The sequence below is a fragment of the Oculina patagonica genome, chromosome 4 (assembly GCF_052425735.1).
Source record: "Oculina patagonica isolate OP01 chromosome 4, crgOcupat, whole genome shotgun sequence".
In the NCBI taxonomy this organism is placed as follows: domain Eukaryota; kingdom Metazoa; phylum Cnidaria; class Anthozoa; order Scleractinia; family Oculinidae; genus Oculina; species Oculina patagonica.
In genome coordinates, this window is record NC_135761.1 from 60,758,460 (window position 1) to 60,783,927 (window position 25,468).

At 36.6% G+C, this 25,468-nt stretch overlaps 3 protein-coding genes and 1 pseudogene across 3 annotated transcripts in view; 3 read left to right on the top strand and 1 right to left on the bottom strand.

The window, feature by feature from the left end:
- LOC144647798 (sphingosine 1-phosphate receptor 2-like) overlaps window positions 1-25,468 on the bottom strand; it is a 276,150-nt gene that overhangs the window by 154,955 nt on the left and 95,727 nt on the right. The gene's annotated exons all lie outside the window — the stretch shown is intronic.
- LOC144648040 (uncharacterized) lies at window positions 6,372-9,185 on the top strand (annotated as a pseudogene).
- On the top strand, window positions 14,229-15,146 carry LOC144648041 (adenosine receptor A3-like). The gene has a single exon (XM_078507686.1). It carries the CDS (start codon window positions 14,229-14,231, stop codon window positions 15,144-15,146), a length of 918 nt encoding a protein of 305 aa, XP_078363812.1.
- On the top strand, window positions 19,068-20,396 carry LOC144648637 (uncharacterized). The gene is made up of 4 exons (XM_078508144.1): window positions 19,068-19,131; window positions 19,250-19,418; window positions 19,611-19,758; window positions 20,124-20,396. The coding sequence occupies exons 1-4, from the start codon at window positions 19,068-19,070 to the stop codon at window positions 20,394-20,396; spliced, it is 654 nt and encodes a 217-aa protein (XP_078364270.1).

A 25,468-nucleotide genomic window follows, 5' to 3' on the forward strand; every position in this document is an offset into this window, starting at 1 on the left:
TCTTTAAGCTTAGGTTGTTAAGACGCTGTTTAACAATGTTCGCTGAGTCTTGGCTTTAAAAGGAAGTTTGTATTTTTTTTTTTTTGATGTTCAACTTTTCTTGCATACTCGAACTCGAACCTTCGATGTATTTCGTAAGTTTTATTTTGCGTTTGTATACTTAAACTCATGAAAAAATTAAAGAACAAAGGAAAGTAAAAAATCTGTTATTTACAACACCACCACCGAAGGTTTCGACGCCAAACCCTTTTGACAGAAAGATGCAGCTGCTGAATTTACATCTACATACAACTTTTTTTCTTGCATGTTTGGTTTATTAACATTTGTTGGCTAGTTTGAGTTGCATCCCAGCCTTATAGGTTTGGTTTATCAATAGATATCAGTTTAATCGGCATTATTTTTTGTGCAATTATTAAAGTGTTGTAAATCCCGTAGATTAAAGGAAGTCTATAGAGTAAGACGGGTTGGTCTGACGGATTGCCTCTGGAAACGTCGAACCAGCTATGTAGTATAAAAATTACGTGCCAGTGCAAATTCACCTTATAATTAAAAGAAAAAAAACAAAAACAAAAACAAAAAAAACTCATCGACTACAACAGACTTCAACTTACTTGTTAATGTAAAGCCCTCACAGCGAATAGCAGAAAGGACAAATTCACACTGCAAGGAAAAACATAATCATTTAGTACTCAACCGCAACAAAACGTATATATAAATTGCTACTAAACCTTTCTTTTATTTTAACTAACTTAACCTACCTTATTGCGGAAAAAAAAACTTCAAAATTTCTTGGAAATAAATCGTTATATCAGAGTAACCTAGCCATTCACGGAGCAAAATAAACTGCTTAAATGAGTATTTAGTGGGCGTGTTAATAAATATGGTTTGACAATATGTCAACCAAATTTGACGTCTTTACCCAGTTTTCTTCATTTCTGTGTATTTTAATAATAGTTATTGACGTCTTCTTAAATCCATCCTCGTAATTAGTTTGAATTTCAGCTGTCTAATTCTCTGGTGATCAGAGAAGACGACTAAAATTCAGGTTAGTTCGTAAAATCTTTATTTAATTATGGACGAAACTATTTTGACGTCAGCAGGAATAACTTCTCGAGGCTTTAAATTTACGTTCGGAGTATGTATAAATTAACCTTAGTGGAAATTAACCGTAAGTTGAATGTTAGAACAAGGCAAGTTGAAGTTAAAGGTCTACTATAAAAATTTTTGAGAGAAAATTTGCGCTACTGATTAACATGTTAGTGAGACAATTAACTTCTATACTTTAGAAATCGTTCTATTTCTGAGTTTTAATTAAAGCGCCGCACCGCTCTATCGAAAAGGCGGTTTTCCATTTATGCATATTTTTTGTGCGTACGTGTGCGTGCTTAAGTAAAATACATGATTGATCTTTTTCCGTAAACACATCGCTCCCACACATTCTGACTATTTAATATGGAATGGTAAAGTCTGTGTCCGAGCCAAGTAGCCCATACAGCCGGAGCTTATCCCGGGTTCCGTAGCATTAAGCGACTAGGAGTATTGCTACTCCCCCTGGATGGGATGCTAGTCCAATGCAGGGTTACCCCCCAGCAGTAAATTCGCCGGTACCCATTTATACACCTGGGTGTAGAGAGGCACTGTGAGAGTAAAGAAACTTGCCCAAGAACACAACGCAGCGACCCGTCCAGGCCTTAAACCCGGCCGTTCGACTCGGAGTCGAGCGCGCTAACCATTAGACCACCGCGCCTTCCACATTTAATATGGAAACGAACCCTAAATTAAGGAAGAATAAAAGGTTTATATTTAACCTATTGTATTGAACTCCAGGGCAATACACCAGACAATTAGGCTGGATCAAACAAAAGCTTGCAAATTATTTTTAATACTGAATACACAATCATAGCCATCGACCCACAAAACTTAATATCCTTGCTTTCATCGTGTCAAGGCTCTAGTTAATATTGCGTACCTGGTTACGGTGGCCTAATGACTGACCCATGGTTAGCGTGCCGAACTCCGGAGCGCTCCCGGAGAAGAAGGTGCTTTTACAATTTATGTTCATAAATGCTTTTCTATTCTACCGAGGATATCTACTCGCAAAAGTTTTTAAATTAATCCGTCGTACTAATTAAAAAAAACAGGTGTTATTTTTAATAATTTTGTCCAACAGTTAAATAGTCGCTAACCATTTTTTTTTTTCAGTCTCATTCTTTTAGCTTTTTTGACTAAAAAAAGTCTTTAAGGAGTTTTCTTTCAAAAAATACTTACTTGTTTGGCCTACGAAGATCAACGAAACTTTCTTTTTTTGGTTTTACTTTACCATCAAAAATTCAAAATGGAATTTAAATTTGGTAAGACAGAGAGCGGAATAATTAATATTCCCAACTTCCAGTTATTTTGAGTCAGTTGTATATTATTATGGTGAGTTCTCAATTAAAATGCACCCTTATTATCTGATTCTAGATCTATTTTAACATAAAGCTGTGAATAATAAAAACACATTAAAACGAGAAGTAAGAATCTCCGAAATTATAGAAAAGAACGTTTAAAAAGTCTTTAACCTACATTATTAGCTGTGTTTCCCTTCAAAATTCAAAACTCAAACTGCAAAATTAAACTGAGAAAAATGCGTGAAGGTGTTTGAATCTGAATTTAATAAGATAGGCAACTTATTAAAACTCCCAGCCTCAACGTCTTTGAGGACAAACTTATTAGTATGGTAATATCTTCTTTTTTCTTCAAATGTAAAAGAAAATTAAACTTTCAAGACTAACTGACAATTGGTGTGATATTCTTCACGGCAAAAAGATCACCTTCATTTTTTTAATTTTCCTTAAGGAAATAACTTCAGGATTTCTTTCCAACATATTTTTACCAAGGAAAAAACAGCTGTTTATAAAGCAAAATAAACTGTTGGGTGTGTTGAATAAATATGATATAAAAAATGCTAATATCGTCAAATATATATACTTTTAGATTTTAAAACCGCTATAAAACAGCACCACTTCTTCGCAGCTTTTGTTTTCTTTGCACGGACATTAAATATCGAATACGCCAGAATTCAACTGAAGATGGGCAATACGTTTCTTTTAGTTTGATCATTTAAACTTAAATTTTCTAACATGTTACTAGACGCTTCGCGAGTAACGTGATGTGCGATTACCAATCATGCGTGCAACACATAACTCATTTCAACCACTTTGTTTCTCAACTGGTAATTATCAGGACCAAGAAAAAAATATCTTTTCCAAAAGGAGAGGATCAAAAGTGTTAATAACCAGGAAAAAGATTAAAAATTCTTCAACCCACCATTTCGACGAATAGTCCTTCCTGGTGAATCGTCTTACTTTTGGAAAAAATTCACACTGCAACGAGAAACATAAGTTTGATAGCTTGACAGGATCTGTATTTAAGAAATATATTGACTTCTATCCATCTTTCGCACAAGATCTGCCTTTTTTCTAAAAAGAGACGTTCTCTATTTTGAAACAGGAAAAAAGGAAGCTTCTTTTCTTCACCAGACAAACAATGGTGTTAAATTATCGAATTAATCTCCTAAAAGATAACCCACATTGTCTGTAAATTAGTCTCTTTACAAGTTTGGCGTGAACTTGCGAAAAATAAAGAAAATTGAGGGGCCTTTACCGCTATATATATTAAGAAGATTTACCAACTATTTGATATGACTCGAGTGAACGCTCCCGAGTAGAAAACATATTTTGTTCATTGTTAAAATTTAAAAACTATAGTAAATTGTAAAAACTATTCATGTGATGAAAACAGCAGGTCCTGTCTTCTTCTTCAGCGGACTTGATCCATGTAGTAGTTAGGTTCGTTCTAGCACAATTATTTAAGCTACAGTTGTATTCTTGATGATGACATCCACTAAGGACGTTGTGTGAGAAATATTTTGGTAAGAACGTTCTCTGTCGCTCCTTTTACACGTCGTTTCATTCATTGGTTCCATACAAGTTTAAACACTTTCTAAAGTGTCTTATATATGGATTCTGTACATTTTTATTAAAACTTATCCCAGTAACATCCCATCAAATTGCTTTTCGAGATCGCCGCTAGCTCACAAAGAGGAAAATAATGGAGATTAGAATTCTCGGACCGGTTGCTTAAAGGAGAAGTTCACTCCAGAATGGCCATTTATTTTTTTTACGCCAATAAAAAGTTTACACAAAGATATGTTATTCACCAAAATTTCAGCCTCCAACGTTCGCTATAACCCTACGAAATCTTTCCCAAAACTCCACAACTGAACGCCGCCATCTTGGAGCTGGTAATGTATGCGTAACGTCAAAGAGCTCAGCCTGAAGTTTGGCGGGAAAATTTTAATAGTCGAAACTCCTTGTTTTTTGTATTTTTTGGAGCTCTGTTTGAGCAAAATGGAGCTGCACAAACAGGCATTTTAACAAACAAATGCCACTACGAAGAAACAAGGAGTCTCGAGTATTTATATATATCTTTGTATAAACTTTTTATTGGCGTAAAAAAAATAAATGGCCATTCTGAAGTGAACTTCTCCTTTAACATCGCTTACCTTAATATACCTTACTGAATGGAAGAATAAACTGCGGGTAAGCAATAGATCTGGATAATGAAGAGGACAAACCGTTTGAAGAACGAAACTCTCGGATGTTATATGACAATAAGAATGTTATAACAGCTTATGCTGAATAAATTTGGTCTGTCAATATGTCAATAAAATTAATGCTGCTCTCAATTTTATTCATATTAACCGGCCAGCGAATGCATAAAAGAATTGGACATATCATTTTGTAATTCGTTACTAGTTTTTATCGTCCGATGTACACGCACACTTTCCGATATATGCACAAAGACACCCGACATGACCAATTATTCATTCTCGAAAAAGGGAAACTAGGAAAAAATAAATAACGTGAATTATAAAAACAATAAAAAACGTTCACTGGCTTAAAATATTAAAAATAATGACCTTTCAGCTGTCGCTCTACAGCCTTCGATGGATAAAAAAAATAGCCGCGTGCAGCGTTGTCACGATTCTGAAGATGATTGACGGCTTGTACCTAAAGTAATATACTGTGAAGCCAGTTTTTCTAAAATACGACTTGAGATTTTCAAGTGCACTTGAGTCAAGTGCTGACTTGAAACTAACTTAACTCTTAGTGTGAAGCCAAGTATGCCAAGCCACAATTAAATGAAAAATGATAACAGCGAAACAGTACAACTCGCCATAAACAATCATAACCTATACATACTACAGTCATCATAATTGGAAGTAAGTGTTCAGTAAAAGAACAAACTCACTTGAAATTGAACGAGTATTTGCATTGCCAGAAAGAACAAAGTTACCGGCATCTATTTTGAAAAGAACTTTTCAAGTCGACTTTGCTTAATTTTGTTTTCTCTGGAGTGAGACGGGGGTATTTAAATTTAACGAGTATTAATTAAATTTGACAGAGACAAATTTTAGCGAGTACTAAATTTAGCGATTTTTGCCCAACTCGCTAAAATTGGTAAAATTAGTACAGTGGAACCCCGTTAATACGGACACCAAGGGGACAAGCCAAATTGTCCGTATTAACGGGGTGTCCGTATTAAGCGGGGTCTCAGAAAAAAGTCAAAGCTACATGTTTTATCGACACAAAGACGAAAGCAAACGTTCTTTTGGCAACAAAACGTTGTTTAATTGTACTGTTACTGAAACCAATGCAAACTGTGTAATCTTTGACTAAAATAAATAGTTTTTACGAAAGCCTTACGATTTAGTCAGATACTCGAACTAAACTTTAATAAACTCAACAGTGGAATTATTTGAAAATGTCGAAACTTTAATATATACAAGAAATTAAACGCATTTCATCAGCAACAACATTTTCTACAAAGTTTCCTATAAAACTGAAACTCTGTCGACCGTAACCGTTCTTTAACTCTACAAACTCATTTGAAAAAGTCGGTAACTTTACTTTGCACGGAAGCTTTTAGCTTATGACACAACCAGGCGGACTGAAGATTCAACAAAACCTTTGCAAGTCACGCTTTTAACTATTAAGCTACCCTTTGTAAAAAAATCGTTTTAACTCGTCGATTTCTGTCATTATTTGACCAGGGCGAACTAAGAAAATAATCGCGACAATGAAAATTGACAGTGCACAGAAAAACAGTGTCCGTAAAGCGGGGTTGACAATGTATGACAGTTTGTCACTCGGGACACAGAAAAGTGTCCGTTGTCCGTATTAACGGGTGTCCGTATTAAGCGGGTTTATTTTAAAGAAAATGTATGAGGTTTTCGTCGGGACCAACGAAACTGTCCGTAATACCGGGGTGTCCGTATTAAGCGGGTGTCCGTAAAGCGGGGTTCCACTGTAGCTGCTAACAATAGTAACGTTAAGGTATGTATTTTCTCCCAACAGATAGACAAGGACTACTTTTAACAGCAAATCCACTTTTCTAGATGTTTTCGTTTCCTGAATGTATTACCTGGCTTGCTGTGGGCTTAACCGAGTCTGTTGCTATAGTGGCACTCAATATCATTACAATTATTGTTTTTATAAAGAATGGCAATCTCCGTAAGCATAGCACGCACCTGGTTATAAATTTGGCAGTTGTAGATATGTTGGCTGGAGGATTTGCTTCGCATGATGTATTCTATTTACTTAGAGCATCCGCGTGAAATGTATTGGAGTATAACCTATCTGAAGTACGGAAATTCTATATACTTGGTATATTGCTTGTCTTGTTTCCTGTTGCATCTCTAACAAACATGACTGCGATGTCGATAGAACGGCTCTATGCAACGTTTTGGCCGTTTAGACATCGCGTTATGAGTAAATGGGTTTACGGACTTATAATAGCTGCCGTTTGGGTTACGGCTGGGTTGTTATCAATTGCTACTACAATTCTGCGGGAATTTAAATTTACAAAAAAGAAATATTTTTACTTATGGAATTCATTTAAGAAGGACTTTAAATAAAAACCGCGCTTGCACTGGCAGAAAATTGAAAAATCAAATTCCTTCATTTTTTTGCTCATTAATAGCTTTTAGGTAGATAAGAAACCTGATGTATTTTGTTCCCCCCAGAAGTCTTCTAATTTCGAGAAAAAAAACAAAGTCAGTTTTCGTGATCGGAGCCTCAAAGTGACACAATTTTCAACCCGAAATTCGCTATCGTTAACTCTCGTCGCGTTCACAAACAAAGCCACATTGAGAACTTTGGATGCTTTCTATCAACAGAGACACTCTTTTCCATTCGCTAAAATATAATTTCAGGGCTTAAGAAAAACTCTTCGAACTGAAATAATTAAAAAGGTGGGGAATACTTTTCACGATACTAGAAAGTCGAATTAAACGGCAGTTTTCAACGGAATTATTTAATATGTGGTATAACTCCAAATTTTCTCAATTGTCGTTTAAACACACATGTAAATGTTTATCTAAGACATACCTGAGAATTGGCTCGGGTTTTTGAAGGCAGCATATTTACCAATGCATCGTAGTCCCACAAAATGTTGTGATATCGATCAAAATAGCCTAACTGACAGCTAAACATTTCTTGGCTCCAAAATACAACAAAGCAACTGTTAAGCGCGAAATTCCTTTTGCATCTTCATCCTTAGCAATTTTCCTTAATCGTGGTTCTTTTCTGTTGACGAAAGTGTGTACAGAACTCCAGAACGATCAATTTGCTTCCTCAAACTGCGTTGGCGGTGCTGGAGAATTGTTTTGCGTTATTTTAACTCCGTGACATTCTCGACCCCAGAGCTCTTACTGCGCAGACTCACGTACGTCACAATATCGTGTTTCATGTCACGTGTATTATGTCACGTAAGTCACAAATCTAATTTTGTGGCAAAATGGCGAAGAGGTTTTGCGATCAAAATCAGGAGGACAAAACGAAGCTGTTCCACAGAAAAGCTGTTCTTCATGCACTTTTCAGCTGGATGAGAAAAAAACATTGAAACCATCTGGCTGGCTTTTTTTTAATCAGCAGTTTTCTTGCTTTATAAAGTATATATAACATGTAAAATTTCATGAAAATCTAATGACTCGTTCTTTAGAAATCATGCGTTTTCTCAGCCAGCTGGGAAGTATATGAAGAACAGCTTATCTGTGGAACAGCTTTGTTTTGACCCCGTTTTGTCCTCCTGCAAAATGGACCTTAATTGACCCAGGTTGGCTTTTTTATCTCACTCTTTCGTTGAAAAGGGAATTTTGCAATGGAACATTCGGCAAGAAGAAGGAAAGACGAGCATTTGGGGTTAAAACATTCATTATCGTGGCGTTTGGCAATTAGAAGTATTTACACAGTTTACGGTCATGCTGTGAAAATTTGCCGAAGTTTGATGCCCTCTAAGTGAGAATCTTTCCAATAACCCGAGCCAATTCTCAGGTATGTTTAATAAGAATATCTGTATGCACGTTTGAGCAAGAATGCTAAATACTGCCGTTGAAAATTACTATTTCATTCAAATTTTTGTTATCGTAAAAAGCATTCCTCGTCAGTTCATTTTTTTCAGTTGGAAGATTTGCGCTAAAGCCCTGAAATTACATTCTAGCGAAAGAAAAAGAGTTTTTATGTTGATAGGAAGTGACCAAATTTCTCTGCGCGGTTTTGTAAGCGAACGCGAGTAGTGTTCATAATAGCTAATTTCGGGTTTAAAAGTTTAAGGAAATTTGTGACTTCGACCACCGAAATCGATTATCTTTGTTTTCTTAAAATTAGAAGACCTCTAGGGGAAACAAACTACATCAGGTTTCTTATCTACCTTACAGCTAATAATGAGCAAAAAACGAAGAAAAATCGATTTTCCAATTTCTGCCAGGAAATCAAATTCTTGCTCGGCCGTTCGTAAAAGTCACTCTTAATTTAATTTGCCTATTGGTTATTTGTATTTCTTACGCGTCCATTGTTATTAAAGTCCGTTGTGGAGCGCAGCCTCAACATCATGGTGCAGCCAGTAGAGAAAGAAAACTGACCATGACATTGCTGATCGTGACATTCGTGTCCCTACTGCTGTGGCTCCCATATGTAGTAGGCAGTTTTATTTATTTTGCCACTGATATTTTTAGTTCGTTATCCCCACTAGCAATAGAACGGTTTAATCACGCTCTGATATATTCATTTTATGCAAACTCGCTTGTGATTATCATATTGTATATGCCACCCGAATACCTGAGTAGTTTCAGAACCATTTGAAATCTGGTCTCACCGTGTTTATTCGATTAAACACCGCGGCGTTTATTAAATTTTCATGATTCGAGTGCAGCGTTTATTTCGAGGGCGGCGTTTATACGAGGGCGACGTTTATTTAAAATTCAATATATTTCTTGTAAGCAATAGTATGGTAACTGTACTGAGCATTTGAATCTTAAAAACAGAAACATTTATAGTGCTTGTCTGAAAAGTCATTTTTAATATCTTAAAACATAGTTACAATCAAGGAGTTTTTTGGCTTGCTCAAACGTGATTATTACTGCATTTGCGTTATGAGTAATTTTTTCGAATAAACGCTGCATCACTATGCGGCCTTTATTCGAGGGCGGCGTTTATTAAATTTTCTGCCCTAAAATGCGGCGTTTATTCGGGGGCAGCGTTTATTCGAGGCAGGCGTTTAATCGAATAAATATGGTATGCCCAATCGGTGCTCGGTTTACTTCGCGTCGCGCGGATAAACCACCCCAAGACCCCCGAAGTCTCCGGGACGCCCTCAAAGGTGATAAATCCATGTGATGCACCTATATTTAGTAACTGGTCTTTTTATTTAAGTAAGCTCAATCGTTCCTAGCCCCTTGAATTCGTCGATTCTAAATTGGCCAATTTCTGTGCATTCTCTATTACAAAACGGGCAATTAAAACAAAGCTTTACTTTTACTCATTCCGTGAACATCTCAACATATAATCCGAAGAAAACCTTTCGTATAATTACTTTTACATCATTTCAGCGCTATGCTTTAGAAGTCAATTCCCAGTTTATTGTAAATACACACCAAGGGCGAATGAAATAACTGTAGCAGTATACCCAACTGGGATAATCAATTTATGTATTTCCGATTCGGCGTTATCGTGACTTGGCAAATCTATTAATAATACTACAATCGTAAAAAATAAGAAACGAACTGCCATCGCTTTTACTTTAGTTTTGTATTACTGGTTTAAAACCCTTGCGCCACTTTCTTATTCAATCAGGAGTAAAATCAAAACCACTTACAGACGTTCTCCCACGCTTTGCACGAGATTCTTTTGATTGGTTCAGGTGATTGCCTGTGTCCTTTGCGATTCTGGATGTCTAGTTTATTTTAAAGTAATCGCAAACAAGTGGGAAATCGCTTAGAGAGAAAAACAAAGTTACTAAGAAGGCGAAATAAAGCTGCGGGTATTTCGATAGATTAAAAGATATAAATGACCAGCAGGAGAGCGACAACATACCTTTTTCTGCAAAAAAGGATCTAAACGACTGGCTTTATAAAAAGGAAGTGTAAGTACGGATATGCATGGGAGGTTTTTATTTACAGTTTAAGAACAAACTATCATGATTTTATAGTTATCCGCTCTACATGTGATTCAGAATCGAAATCGAACGCAATGTTCTTCCGCAAACATCAGTCTGGAATAAAACAAACCTTGAACCGGTAATACATCAGAAAATATAATTTATAGGAAGCACCCTTACAAAATATATGTAAAACATATAACACCTTTACTTACGTTTGTATTTAATGAACGTTTTTCCAAAAGTGTTTCTGGAAATAGCTTGCGCACAGTTTGAGTTTTTCAATTAATTTTCTTTGTAATATGTAGTTATGTTTGGCTTAGAAGACCTGCCTGTTCTCAAAACCGACCTGCCTGCTATCAAACTAAACTGGCGGTGATTCATTATTTAATTTGCAGGGCAGCTGACAAATAGGCAGACCTTTAATTTAGGTTTTATACGCAAGCAAAATAGACGTCAATCTCAGGTTCATTTTTCAGAACACTTGCCGGATTAAGGTATTTTTTTTCTTGCAAATTTCGTTTCAGTCGCTCTACAAAACGAAAGGTTGTACGAAACGTCAATTTCTGGGACTGTGACAGAAAGATCGAGCGTTTTGTTTGTATATCTGGAAACGCCAGTGGACATTCGGGAAATATGTTTTCCTTACTGAGACGCCAAACATTTTATCTCTTTTTTATCCTTTTTGTCTTTTTATACGACTTTGAATTTTAACTTCATATAGTTTTTACGTTGTTATTGTAAAATATGGCTGTGTTGGTATGTGGATTTTTTGGAATATTGTCTTATGCATGTTTTAGTATATGAGCTGTGTTAAGCTGAGCTATGGTCGTTTATGTCAGATCAATAAACGAGGCCTCACGTCTGGAGAAAAAGGTATGATAGATCCATTTCTTGATTTACTTGCCGGCTGCTGCATTGTTATGCATTTCGATAAGCTAATAATATTAAATTCCAACGCTTTTCTTTCTTGTGATTCAATTCATAGCTAAATGTATTACGATTTAGACGCCAAAAACCGGGCACGCCCCTTGAACACTAGACCGAGGGAAGCTATCAGCTAGGGAAGCTATCAGCCAGGGGAGCCAGTCTTCCTATTTTTTCCGCGATCCACCTCCATTTCCAACCAACAACCCCACCCCACCTCTCCACAGGTATTTTGCTCTCTCCCTAGGTTGCGCGTTTCGCTCATGAATAAAAAAAGAAAGATGGCGGACAGTCGAACTCAGCGATCGATTGCGACAAACACACGGAAAAATAGGGTAATATGAACTGTATCTGTAATAACGTATGAAGTGAATCGTGTTGAACGTGTTACATGTTTACACAGGTTTCTACAGAATACGTTTTGTGGGGTCACTTGATAAGTTTGTGTTCTTGGTTTTATTTTATGAGGTAGTCTTCTTTGCAGCCGTTAGATGGGCTCGTCACGAAACGCTGTGAGAAGCGTTACGTGACGACAAAAATAGCAGCTGCGCATTAATATACGCAAAAGCAATGAGTCAAGTACATCAATTTTGTTGACAAAGTGTCAAGCCATATTTATTACAATCAAACACCACCGGTAAAAGTGATTACGCTCAACCAACGGCTTGTTGTGTCCGGTATCACGAATTATTGCAAAAGGAAATTCGAAGCATTCTCTCAAAAAGGTAAGCTAGCTAAAACAATCAAAAAGCTTTAATAACAAATTTACTTAAAAATTTTGTTGCGGTCGAGCATTACTAAAAATTGCTTTTCATAAAGAAAACGCTTGTAAATGCAAATTGGGCAGCTGCAAGTTTTCGTCAAAATTCATTTTCATTTTCATTTTCGTCGTTCTGTATTCTATTTTTTCAAATTTAACCGGTGTCTCTGCGTGCGCACAATAGAATAAAAATATAGATATATCGAAGACAGCTGAATTCTGCGAAAGAAGGTTAATCTGAAAATAAATCAGAGTAAATGCATGGACGGCTTTCGTGTTTCCTGAGAGACGAAGTATTCTAGGTCAGTTTGTTAGTTTAATTTTTATTTATTTATTTATTTATTTTCGCGTTAAATAAAAATAATTCAGATTGGCTTCAAAGCCTTTAGTCGCTTGTCTTGTTAATCGCAATCTTTTTGGTCTATTTTTTGTCTATTTCAGCTAATTTTCACGCGCGTAACAACGTTCGAATGAGATCAAAACTTACCATTGTTCATAGTTTGATCCATCCCGATAAACCTATTATCCCAGGACATATTACCTGTACTATTCTACTTTTTCGACTCTTTCCAACATTCCTCTTCCGACCCTACTTTAAATGATAAAAAAAACCCTCCCCCTCACCTCCCATTCAAAAAAGGTCTTTGCGGTATTTCCCATTTATATGAACTTTTTTATTATTATTTACACTTTGTTTTGTCCTTAATAATATACATCAAAAAATTTCTCGAATCTGATTGGCTTAGAGAAATGCATTTTTTAGGAAATTCGATGCAGAAATGTCGAAATTCAATGCAGAAATGAGGAAATTCAGTGCAGAAAAAAGAAACAAACGCGGCATCTTGATTGGTTAATAAACAAAGGCAGCCACAGAGGGCCAATCAAACGCTTCCACGCGATTTGAATGGCGCGAAGTTTGGATCTGCTTCGCGATGCGAGTAAAAAAAATGGCTGTCGTTTTGAGCACAGTAGAGGACAAGAAAACAGCTCTAAATACCATAGCACTGAAAAGCACTGGTTTTTGGTTCTCGTTTTGGAATTACTGGTTTCCTGAGAAGGAAATTGCCGAAGAAATCGAAACTACAAGCCGACTAAGCTTCACGATTTGCTTGAGCAAATTTATTTACGCCGAAGTCGCCGAATTCAAAAACCACAAACACATTTACGAATATTATGGACCAGAAAGCCTCAAAGTTATGCTTACAAAGCTAGAAAGACACTGTACTTAGAGAACAGAACTTATAGGCTTTCTATTGTACGAGACAGAGAATTTTTTCGTCCAAGGAAGTGTTGAAATGAAAAGCGAAACAGCTTCACTTAGCTGGCCGTCAAGTTGAAAGCGCTCGACAAGTAGAAGCAGAAGGAAATCTCTGGTTGAGGTAAAACCCAGAATCTTTTATTCAGACAATTCGTTTGACTGTTTAGCCAGATTTTTTGACTAAAAAACTTTTAAAACATTGAGGAACCTGTACGTTGTTTGGGCTTTGACCTTGTTTTAAATGAACGCGTGATGATATTTGCCGAGTTTCAATAAATTGTTTTTGTACGAGATTTTCGCATGTTATTCTCTCGCAACTTTTTCACGAATATTATTAATAAGTAATCACATGATTTTTCTCGTGTAATTTGGGATAAATAAGCATTCGTAAATTTTTCAAAGACTACAAATTGCACTCGCCCTACGGCCTTGCGCAATTTTGTTAGCCTTTGAAAAATTTACTTGTGCTTTATATTTATCCCAAATTGCACTCGAAATCATGTGATTACCTATACAAACAAGTTGCAGTATATATGGCGAGCTTTTCTTAATTTTGACTTAAACATTTTCGTCATTTAAGGGAATTTGTATGAAAATATTTGAGCGTATTTTTTTAGAAATACCAAAGCGTCGGCTAGATAACTATATTTAGTTGATGTTGAATTTTTCAACATCAGAATTGTTTACTTACTTACTTATCCTCATCGGGCCCATGAGGACTCTTGAGGTAAATCCCAGTTCGTTCTTCTTTACAGGAAATTTAAGCACCAAGTATCACAAGGAACCCATTTTCAACTTTCTGTCATGGATTTTAACTCATGGAACTTCGTCTGGAGTTTGTGTTTTGGATTGTTAGCGACATTAATTACTATTGGAAATGTTCTTACCATCACTATATTTCTCAAAAGGAGACTTTGTAAACGTGCTCACTTTCTGCTGATTAGTTTGGCTGTCGCCGACCTATTGGTTGGATTGCTGACTGTCCCTCTTTACATAGCTATAAGTACGTTATTGTACTTAGGTCGACCAGATCAACTGGTGTGGTTCGTGTACGAATATGCCGACATTTTTACTGGTATTACGTCTATCTATACGCTTGCCGTTATATCTATGGAAAGAATGTACGCCATCGGTTGGCCCCTTCGTCATAGAACTCTGAACTTGCGTGTTTACATACTTGCTATTGTCATTCCCTGGATCGTGGCAGTAGTGCTCACTTCTTTGCAATTAATGAGCTTCGTTAATGTCATAACAAGAGTGAGCTTACTTTTCCCTTTTATACTGTTTCAGGGCACGCCACTGTTAATAATGTGTACTGCGTACCTTCTTATTTGGAAGAAACAAAAATCACCGATGGGTAACCAGATTCACGCTGCAAGAGAAGCAAGATTAGCAAAGACTCTGTTTATGATTACAGGGGCTTCTCTTTTTACCTGGCTTCCTTTCCAAATAATGAATCTGTTGTTACCTTTAAAAGTTATAGGATATTTCCCTAATTTTAACACAATCATTTATTTTATCAAGTTTTTACAATTTAGTAATTCGCTTGTAAACGTGATAATTTATCCATTCAGAATCTCAGAATTTAAGAATGCCCTCCTGCAGATGTTTAACTGTTGTGTAATTCCTTGTCGAAGAGGAAATGAATTTGATCCGATCCATCAAATGAGACTGGATCGGTTGCATCATTTGTCAAGATCTACAGATTCCCATCAACCATAAAAAAGTTTTAAAAATCAAGGAAAGAAACAATTTCCAGCTCGTATGAGAGCTTCAAAGAGCACAGGTGGCCCAAGCATGAAATTTGAATATATTAAAGTAAAATGGCGGCCTTTAAAAATATAAGAGTTTATATGGGTTTTAAACGGAAAAATTTTGAGCGATAAATAAAAGCGCAAATTTTAAATAAAGTTGACGGAACATGAAATAGTGTCGTTTGCTTTTGTTACAGCGTAATTTCAAGCCATTTTGAGCTATTTTACGTCGATTTACTGTAACATGTTTATCGTACATAATAATATGACAAGGTAGGAAACCTTGGTCGCTACTGGCGTGCGACATGTGTTCAAATTGACTCGAATTTCGCACACAAAAAAAGCTACCACTTATATTCTGACTTCAAATACCAAAGATAGGATGATAAGCGAATGCGTTCTTAAAACGTGCTTGCTCCTACCTCGTCATTCTCAGCAACTAGCCGCTTTTGAAATTCCAAAACCAGCTCAAAATCGCCGCCATTTAGTGCGTGACTCCCACGACAGTAACGAAATGGCCCAAAATAGACTGGACTCCAGTCAAATTGATCCCCAACGGAGAGAGGCACGCTACTTTTGTTCGCGCATCAAGTTGTTTCCACTACCACACGGCGAGGACAACATTTGCCTCTCGTCGCAGCATCTACGCGTGACAACATGGCGTAACGTGGATTCGCGTGTCGGAGACGATGCTGTCGAAATTTAAACGAAGTCACCCGGAAGAAGCAGCAGAATACCCAGGAAGAAAAAAAGAAAAACGTTTGACGGTTTCTTGCTATGCTTCCATTCGAGCTTGGTAAGTTTCACTTTAATAATCTTCAGTTGTTCACAACGTTTTCTGAATTCGTGCGTAGAAAAGTAACATTTCATAAAAAAAACCTTAAGCTTTTAATTGTAGGCGAAATCTTAAAGTAATATAGAGGTGCACGATTCTTCTTTTATTGCAGAAGGTAAACTGGGAAACGTTTTTAATTTGCTGGTCGAAGCCGTTTGATAAATATCATATTATTTTGTTTCCTATGGCCGGAAGAAAAAAGGTCCTTACAAATCACGTCTCGCACGTGAATTTGTCACATTTTATAGCTAGTTTATTTTTTAAAGCTATTGTTTTTCTTGCATCTACTGTTAACGCAAATAGGAAAATATATTGGTGGAAGGCTATCTATCGCACTTTCTGCGATTTCATTGTTTGCTTGTTTATTTTGGTCCGTAAAACTAAACGTATCTTTATAATATATTTCATATTTTCCGCTGCATGTCGATAATTTCACTTATTTTTTACTTACCTTGTGTTTTCTCCCTTTTTCTTTTTACTTTTTGTATTTTCCTTCTCCTTGTTGTTGTATACTTAAAAGAGATTAAAGTTATCCTAATAATTTTATTTTTTACTATTTTTTTTTTCAACAAAGGGTGTTGCTGAATTACGAAGTTAGCGAGAATTGCTTAACCACTTACGAGGAAATCACAGCACACGTTAATCGTGAGGAGGAGAAACTGAGAACAAGCGACGATGACCACATAAGCTCTCGAGTTATTTTCAGGGCAATGCGCGATGTGTTTGGAGACTCCATAAAAACGTCGAACAAGAGAATTGAGAAAAAACCTAAAAAGGTATTCCTAAATCTCAAGAAAAGAAATGGACTCCATAACAATCGCACGGGATTTGAAGAAGAGTGGGAAAACTTGCGATTAAATATTGAAAGTGTTGTTAAGGATGCAGGAGACGGGCAGTGGAGAGTTGTAGTGAGCAGTGAGACCATCGTGAGTTGCTCGCGCTTTGAAAATCAACGTTGCAATGGCAGACTCATGGTAACTGAGGTACGATTTAGGAAAAACTGCATCGAAGAAAAAGTGGAGACCGTTGTTTTGTATGATAATCGCGCGATTGAACCTCATGTGAACGCAAGAATCGAAAACCAATTTATTACGACAGGAATACTAGACAGAGCTAAATATCTTCTGAATTTGATAGATAACTCTTACATCTGTTGTGGTTTCCTTGCATCTGAAATTGACAAACAATTAGAACTTTACAACGTGAAAGTGGAAAATAATTTAATGACATCTCTTACTGGTGATGGGGTCCCCGAGGAAAGGTACTTTGCCTCGGACTGTGAGGTGTTTACCAACTCAGCAGGATTAAATTGCCCGAAATGCAATAACCTCAAAAAGAGATATAAAAAGAAAGAGAAAAGAAAAGAAGAACGAGGAAAAGGTATGGATCTCAAAACCAACCATCGGTACATGTGCAAAGAAGAGCTCGGTGACATGATTAGAAAGGAGAAAAAGCAAAAAGAAGCTGAAAGAGCAAAAAGAGAGAAAATTGAAGCCGAGATGATACAGCTAGAGGAAGACGACGACAATGATCTAAGAAACATGATGGCAAGTGTGAATAAAAGCGATATTCCCAAGGACATGGCTCTATTCTGGGAGCAGCAAAAACAGCTTTTGGAAACACCATCTTCAAAGGGTTACAGGTGGCACCCAAAGTAAGTACGTATATTTCATATTAAAGATGTACTGGTTTCAGTATTCAGTTAGTTAAATCAAGAAGCCATCACGGAATAACTTGCATCACCGCATGGAAATTACGACGTGTTTGTTTTTCCCCGCTTGGAGCGCTTTTTGTGTATTCCACGCTTGAGGTTTGATTGGCTCTTTTATCAATTTCGGGTTATTTTCGTTAATTTTAATTGGTCTTTGTTACTTTTTTCTTTTCTGAACAATACATGATGCCTGGTTAAATTAAAGTCAATTGTGAGCGCGCAATTATCTAATATATGACCCTTAAACCTAACATCGCTTGTAATAATTTTGATATGCTCTTCTAGGATGATGAGACTATGCATCGAGATGTACTGCAAACATCCTGGTGTGCTGGATTTGCTTAGAGGAGTGCTGTATCTCCCCAGCAACCGAACAATTCGGTAGGTGTAATCTTTTAAAAAGAAACTGAGTTCCTGAATAAATAATTAATTAATAATAATAATAATAACCATGATAATGATGATGATTATCATTAACATAATTGTGTTCAATTAATAATAAAAATTTTTAGTGAACATGTAATGCATCCAGATAGTTGCTCAAAGTAAGACTTACAGAAAACTGGGGATCACTGTGTCTGATGACGTTAAAAAGTTATAAGTACTTATAGCTTCTGCCAATGCTCTAACCATGAAATTACCACTCAGGTACCACAAGAATAATGTTGAGCAGAGACCTGGGTGGAACGACAAAATGTTAAAGTGGTGTCTACAAGAAGCTAACAAAAAACAGTTAGGGCCACAAGATTACATGGGAGGCTTAGTCCTGGACGAAATGAAGATCCAGGTTTGTACGATTCAGTATTTCAGAAAAACGCAGTTTATTACCTGTTCTTCAACGTTCCTTCCCATATTCTCGTCTTAATATTGAGTATTCCGAATTAACTAGATGTTGCACGACAGAGTTTCTTGGAGTATTGGTAAAGGTACTAAATCCAGTTAAGCCTTTTGCATTTTTAAAAGTAAAATAGATTATCATTGGATCAAAAAATCAAACGTTTATCATTTTAGATGACGACCAAGCTCTTTGTAAACAGAGGTTTAGGCACTTTGTAGTGTTATTAGTACATCTATCTGCTACATCTTCTGTTTTCGCAGGAGGACTTGGAAATGGTAGTCAAAAATGGAAAATGTCGGCTGGTTGGGTTTGTCGACCTAGGAAAAATTCATGATGACATGACAAAGCTTTCAGGTAAAGCAGGCTATTGCCGTACCCTGAACTAGATTGCGGATACCAAGGGAACAGCTGCAAAATTCCATTTCAAGCGTCATAACTTGCGTTCGTGAAAGTCACGTTAAGGTTATCAAATTTTGGACAAGTAAATGATCTTCTTGTTTTATATATGAATGATTATAACAAAAGACTTATCCAGTGTCGCATTTTTCGAAACTGGATTGTAAAAATTTGTAATGAAAATAACAAAAATTCGCAACTTATTATGAATATTCAGTGTGATTGAGTTTCTATTTTAAAAATGAAAAACGACAGAACTAATATTTTTTTTTCTCTTTAAATATTTTATAGGGCAGAAAGACAATAACACACTCGCTTCCCATGTACTACAGTTCGTTTTTTTGAGCGATAATGGTTTCAGATTCCCTGTTGCGCAGTTTGCCTCAAACAACTGTACCCCAAGTAGTTTATTTTTCTGTTTCTGGGAAGGAGTCAAGAAAATGCTGCAAACTGGTTTTACGTAAGTGAAATTTATCTAAGTCAAACATAACATAAAAAAGCTAGACTTTACTGCGAATAAATAAAGAGGTTTAAAGCAAACATCTGGTAAAGTTACGTATGTATAATTATACTTAATGTCTAATATTTTTCTTCTTCATGATCTCAATCACGTTGAAATTTAACCTTGCACATATATCTATGTTACACACAGAATCTACTACTGTATCTTGGATGGTGCCGAAGTCAATAGGCAATTCATCAAATTTCACTTTCGAGACGAAAGTGAGGCAATTGAAAGAAAGTTTATCGCCAACAACATTTACAGTGGAAAACCGATGGTTTTCTTAATGGATCCCAAAGTTAGTTTAAAAAGTCTTTCTTATTCTTATTATAACTGATCTTGATTTATATAATATAAATACATATATCTCGTTTGAAAACTAAAAAAATGAAAACAGTTTAGAATTATGAATGGGAAGACCTCCAATTATTCATATTCAATAACCTCTTTAAATTTCCAAAGGCTGCTCTGTGAATGATTGTGGTCGTTGAAGTGGAAAACTTTTTTTCTAATATCGATGTTTCATCTGTAAGCCAGGTTCTACATGAAAATTAACTGCGGAAATAATTACGAAGAAATTATAATTATGTAATTCATCTTAAATTACGGGGGCTGAATGTCATATGTGTGTTTATGTTTTTAATACCTTATTGTTTTCATTAGCACAACTTCAAGAAGATAAGGAACAATGTACTTAAGAGCTGTATGGACGGTAGCACGCGGTGCCTTAAGACAGCCCAACACAGTTTTATTATTTGGGAGCACTTTGTAAACGCATTCCACTATGACCAAGGAGAATGTTCTTTGCCAACTCACGAGAAACTCACCTTGGAACACTTTCACCTCGATCCAGCATCCAAGATGAGAAACCATTTGGCAGAGGATGTGCTGGACAAGAACATGTTAAGGTTGATGAAGCTATATACTAACATATAATACCACTGAGAACGTCTCACATAGAGCAGTTTTCAACTGAGTGTCGTAAAACCAAAACCAAAGTTATTACTCTGGCCAATCGCAAAGCGCACAGACAATTCAGTGAACCAATCAAAACTCGAAGCAAATACATGTAGCTGGCACGAAACGCGGAAAAACGTGCGGGAGAGAGTCACAATTGGTTTTGGTTTTACTCCTGATTGGCTGAAAACGTGGTGCGAATTTTTTAAGCCAATCACTAAGCGTAGTAATGCAAAACCAAAGCAAACGCAATTTACTTTCGATACTCAAGTGAAAACCGCTCTAAAGAAGTTTTGTCACAAACGTCGGTATAGCAACAGGAACTCTAACGCTTCTATTGAAAAATCTTAAAATTACTGAGAATTTATCCAATTGGTCGAAAAAATAACTATATATCATTTAATAATATTTTGAAATTGTAACACTACGGAATTATGTCATGAACAACTCGAAGAAGAACATGTTGAAGTCTTAGTTTTTTTCCATTATAAATATAAAGTTTTTTCACTCATCCTAATTTCAAAACAAAATAAATCGATACCAAATTATATTGCCGAATAAGACAATTAATCACTGTTTTAGGGTTAAAAGGCACATCTATTGAGAAAAGGTCAAGGGAGTGGAAGCAATGGAGTTGACGCCACAATAGAACTCCTTACGCACACCTCGAAAGTCATTGACTTATTCAACACAAAACTGCCAATATCCTCCATCTCTGACCCAAGGCTTGATGATTTAACGAGCTTTCTCACTTTTCTCACTCAGTGGAGATCGTTTGCTGGAGTCAAACCCGAGCATTTTTTCTCTCTTAAGCTATGGTTCGACTTGCAGTCGATGATTTGGGGTTTTCAAGCAATAGTGTCCATTAAGCTTAAACAGCATCCCCAGTCAGTGGTCAAACCAGCCATTATCAACCAAGACCTGGTTGAAAATCATTTCTGCCAGGTAAGATCGTGCAATGGTCAAAACAGTAATCCAACTTGGAGACTTCAAGAAGCAGCCCAAAACACCATCAGGCACAGGCAAATGATAATAAGTCCGAAAAGCAATGCCGGTTGTGATAATAAACAACCTCGAAACTAAGTACCAAAGTTCCCGTCTGCACATATATCCTGCAAATATCATATTTCTTCAATCTCGTGAATCCGGAAATTAAAAGGCAAGGGATTCTTTGGTTCAAAGTGTCAGGTGTTGAGCATGGTTCGCTTGTGTTTACAATTTCAATGGTAGTTGATTGTATGATCATTTGAGAAAAGCAAAGTTTCGATGTCTTTGTATGTAGCCCATGTCAGCCAGTTGAGTGAAGTTTGTTCTGGTCGATGCGTATTTGGGGGATATTACATTATGCATTAGTATGCACATCTCCCCAGCTTTGAACCGGAGAATAACTTGCAGGAAGGCGAGTTAAGAAAAGAAAGTAGTCAAAAATTTATTTAAAAAATAGCAATCAAACAAATGGAAAGAAGCATTGCAATCGATCTATCAATTGTATAGCTAAGTTTTATTTAAACTTATAACACTACATTAGGGTATCTACTTTCGTCCCTAATTGAATTGCACTTAGAGTGTTTGTTAATTCACATGGTGAACTAGATTCATAAGAATATATTTTTAGCACCTTAATTAGTGGAAAACATAAACTCCGTTTTCTGGGGAGTTTGTTCATAGAACGTTAGCATATAAATGAATATTTTAAATAGCTCATCCATACAAGTTGCAGACTTAAAGCATTGTTTTCCTGAAAAATGCTTTCAAAAAACGTTTAAGTTTTACAGTTTTACAGCTTTTGTTATAATCATTGTACATGTAATAACTGTTAATACTATTTAATGTTGTGTTTATAACAATAAATACTGCAAAATTAACAACGGCCAATGTAATCATTCCAGTTGGGATGCATAATGTCGAAGGTGAACAGAAAGGTTCACAGACATCCAACAAACATTCGGAGAGGTGGAGACGCTCACAGACAGCTGATATCATCCGGCAAACTGTTCACCTTAATTTGCACCAAATGGTAACTGTGATACAGAGTCTCTACTCTCAAAGTTACGGCACTCCTAAGTAAAAAAAAGGACAGAGTAGGTTTAATTGGCATGAATAGCAATTCCACAATAAATAATTGCATGTAATATCATTGTATGCCAAAACACTTTTTTGTAATTTGTGTGTAGTGTAAGTAACTGTATTAGTGAGCTAGTGTGCTGGAATAGGAATAAAGAGCATTAAAAATACATCTCCACACTGATACGCTATAACATGTTCTTCGAAATCATATAAATACCTTGCACTAGTTCCGTCTAGAGATTCGCAAAACCACGCGTTGTAAATTATCATCAGCACTGGCTTGTGCTTGATATTCGCTGACAAAACATGGCTTGGGTATACTTGAGCAAGACTGAAGGGCGGGAATCAAGCTCTCGGTCAGAGTGGTCTTGTTTGCCCTTGAATTGACTTGTACGCCGTAAGCTGAACTTAATCTCATCAGCTGTTCTTTGGTGTACATCTTGGTGAAGGAAGTGGCACCAAATTTCTTAACAAAACTTACAAGACGGTGATGACTTACAGCCTTTCCCTCGCTGTCGTCTGCTAAAATATCCTGAAACTGTACCGCGGATCTCTTTTCGTGTAAAGCCTGTTTGCTTTTGAAGTACCTTTTTTCTGTGTTCTGCACTTCTTTTCATCCTTCGTAAGATCAAAAGGAAAATGGATAAGAAGTATGCTAAGCATGAAGTAAATAAAATGTTGCTTATCCACTGTTGGTATTTATTACCTGTGAGCTAGGCGAAAATCTCGTAAGTACTGTCCTGCTCCCATCTTCACGTATCGGTGTATGACCAACTCAAACATCGTATCAAGAACCTCCTAAAGCATTGAAACCCAATTTAACCATTAGAAGGCCTAAAATACTTAACGTTCAAAAATATTTAACCAACTGACTGACGGATTTGAAAATAAATATATTAATTGACAAAGGAGTGCCAACTGGCCTAGTTTTCAAGTAAAACACTGAATTACCTTAAGGTCGTTACCCTGAAAAAGAACTTAACAAAGATTTTTAACCAAACTTCGCCTACTGGTTTATTACTTTAATTAAGGGAACTTAAATTTCACTATATTCGTTTAGGAGCAGGAAGACCTTGTACATTCCATAAAATTCCTTTATAATTCCTCTGCGAGTAATTAATCTGTTTTCATCTTACTGAAAGAATTTGATCGCTACACCCAAAATATGAAAAAAAAAATGATAGGTGACCAAACTCAGTCGTTTACGAGAAAGCGACAATCTACGTCTCTTGCCGAGTAAGCCGCAAAGAAAAAAGCCGCCATTTTTTAAGTGCACGCGCTTATTACGCGTAAAATTCTGCAAAGTACGGATGCGCAATGCAATACAGGGCAATGACATTAAATACGCAATCGGGAGCAGAAAAAAGGAAATAGACTTTCCTCTTTACGGGTGTAGATACATGTATTCTTAATCAGCCACCAACTTTCCTGATTCCGATTGTTCTTTTAATGGCACATATATGTATTAAATTAAGCTAATTACACTTAGATTAGTCAATATTTTTATGTTTTAATCAGATGTTAATTAATTAGCAGTATTGAAAGTTGATAGATGATAGGGTTCGTGTTTTTTCTCGGGTTTAGGACATAAAGTTCTTGATTAGTTGATTGCTGAAAAGGTAAATTATTAAATTCATTACGTACCTTGTTTTCATCCACTACTTGAGGTGGAAAGCATATCATCCACTTAGCCTTGAGTTCTGCCGAGGATTGAAGTGACTTTAAACTTTGATCCATTGTGTCCTCTTTATGCAGCTCAAGCTTGGACTCGTTCATCTCTTTAACCCGCAATGCTTCAGTGGCTAAAAAGAACTCATATGCATTGTCGCCAACATTTACAAGACCTTGACTTCTGAATTGTTTTTCTTCGGTTACAGATAGTGTTTCAGGGTATTTGGAGATTTCTTGAAGATGGCTTCTGCTGTCAATTATATAGTCCTCGAGCAGTTCACATATTTCGAAGCATTTCTTGGCGGTGCCTCGGGTTGCCTGATTTGTGGAGTACACATGCTCCTTTGCATACTTTCGTTTCTGATCAAGGACCTTTCTAATAGCCCAGGCTCCTACGTGTCGCACTTTTGCCAAGCCTTCAACCGGCATTGATTTCACATCAAATTCGACAGGATCACGAGCTTCTTTTTCTCTAACTTGGTCTGCAGCGGCCGCCACAACTCTTTTATAAACAGCTAACATCAAATCGGTACCAATAAAGGTTTGAGTTTCTGACAGGTCCTGCGTTCCAAAGAACAACTGCAAGTCTCTGAAGAAACTCGGTGATCGAGTTATAAGCATGTAAAGCTCACGAGTGTCAGCTGACCATTGCCTCGAACAAATCTTCAATTCCACATCTGGATTACGATGATAATCTGAACAGCTCGATACCACAAAATTTGTCCCATCACTTTTCGGTTTTCTTGGTCGAGGGTGATTAATTTCTCCACTTCCTCGTTCACCCTTTTAGAAAAATCAGACAAAACCTCTTTAACTTTTATTTCTTCCAGGATATGTCGCAGATCGAAGTCCGCGGGAGTGTTCCTTAGTATTGAATTTTGCCCCTCTTCTGTCAAAAGAGCATACACTGTGTTAAGATCAACAACCTGCTCCTCAGGTTCTCCTCTCTCAAAAAAGCTACTGACCAGTTGTTCGGACTCATTCCAAAGAGCGTCCCCATTAAACCTTAACCTTGCATCATTTTCAACCTCAGCGTTATAATCGCTCTCCACAACAATCATTTCCTCTTCAGATAACAACTGATTCCTACAGCAACTAAACTCGTGACCATTTACAGGGTCACGATGCCCTTCGCAAACCCTTAAAAAGGCTTCTCCTGGTTTCAACAACTGTTCCTTTGAAAATCCAATAACCTGCAGGTTCTCACATGTTTCCACACGTGAAAATGAAACGTACGTCAGACCAGGAACAAACTCTCTACTGCAGTGTACAACTGCTGCTTGAAGGGTTAGTCCTTGAGACTTATGACATGT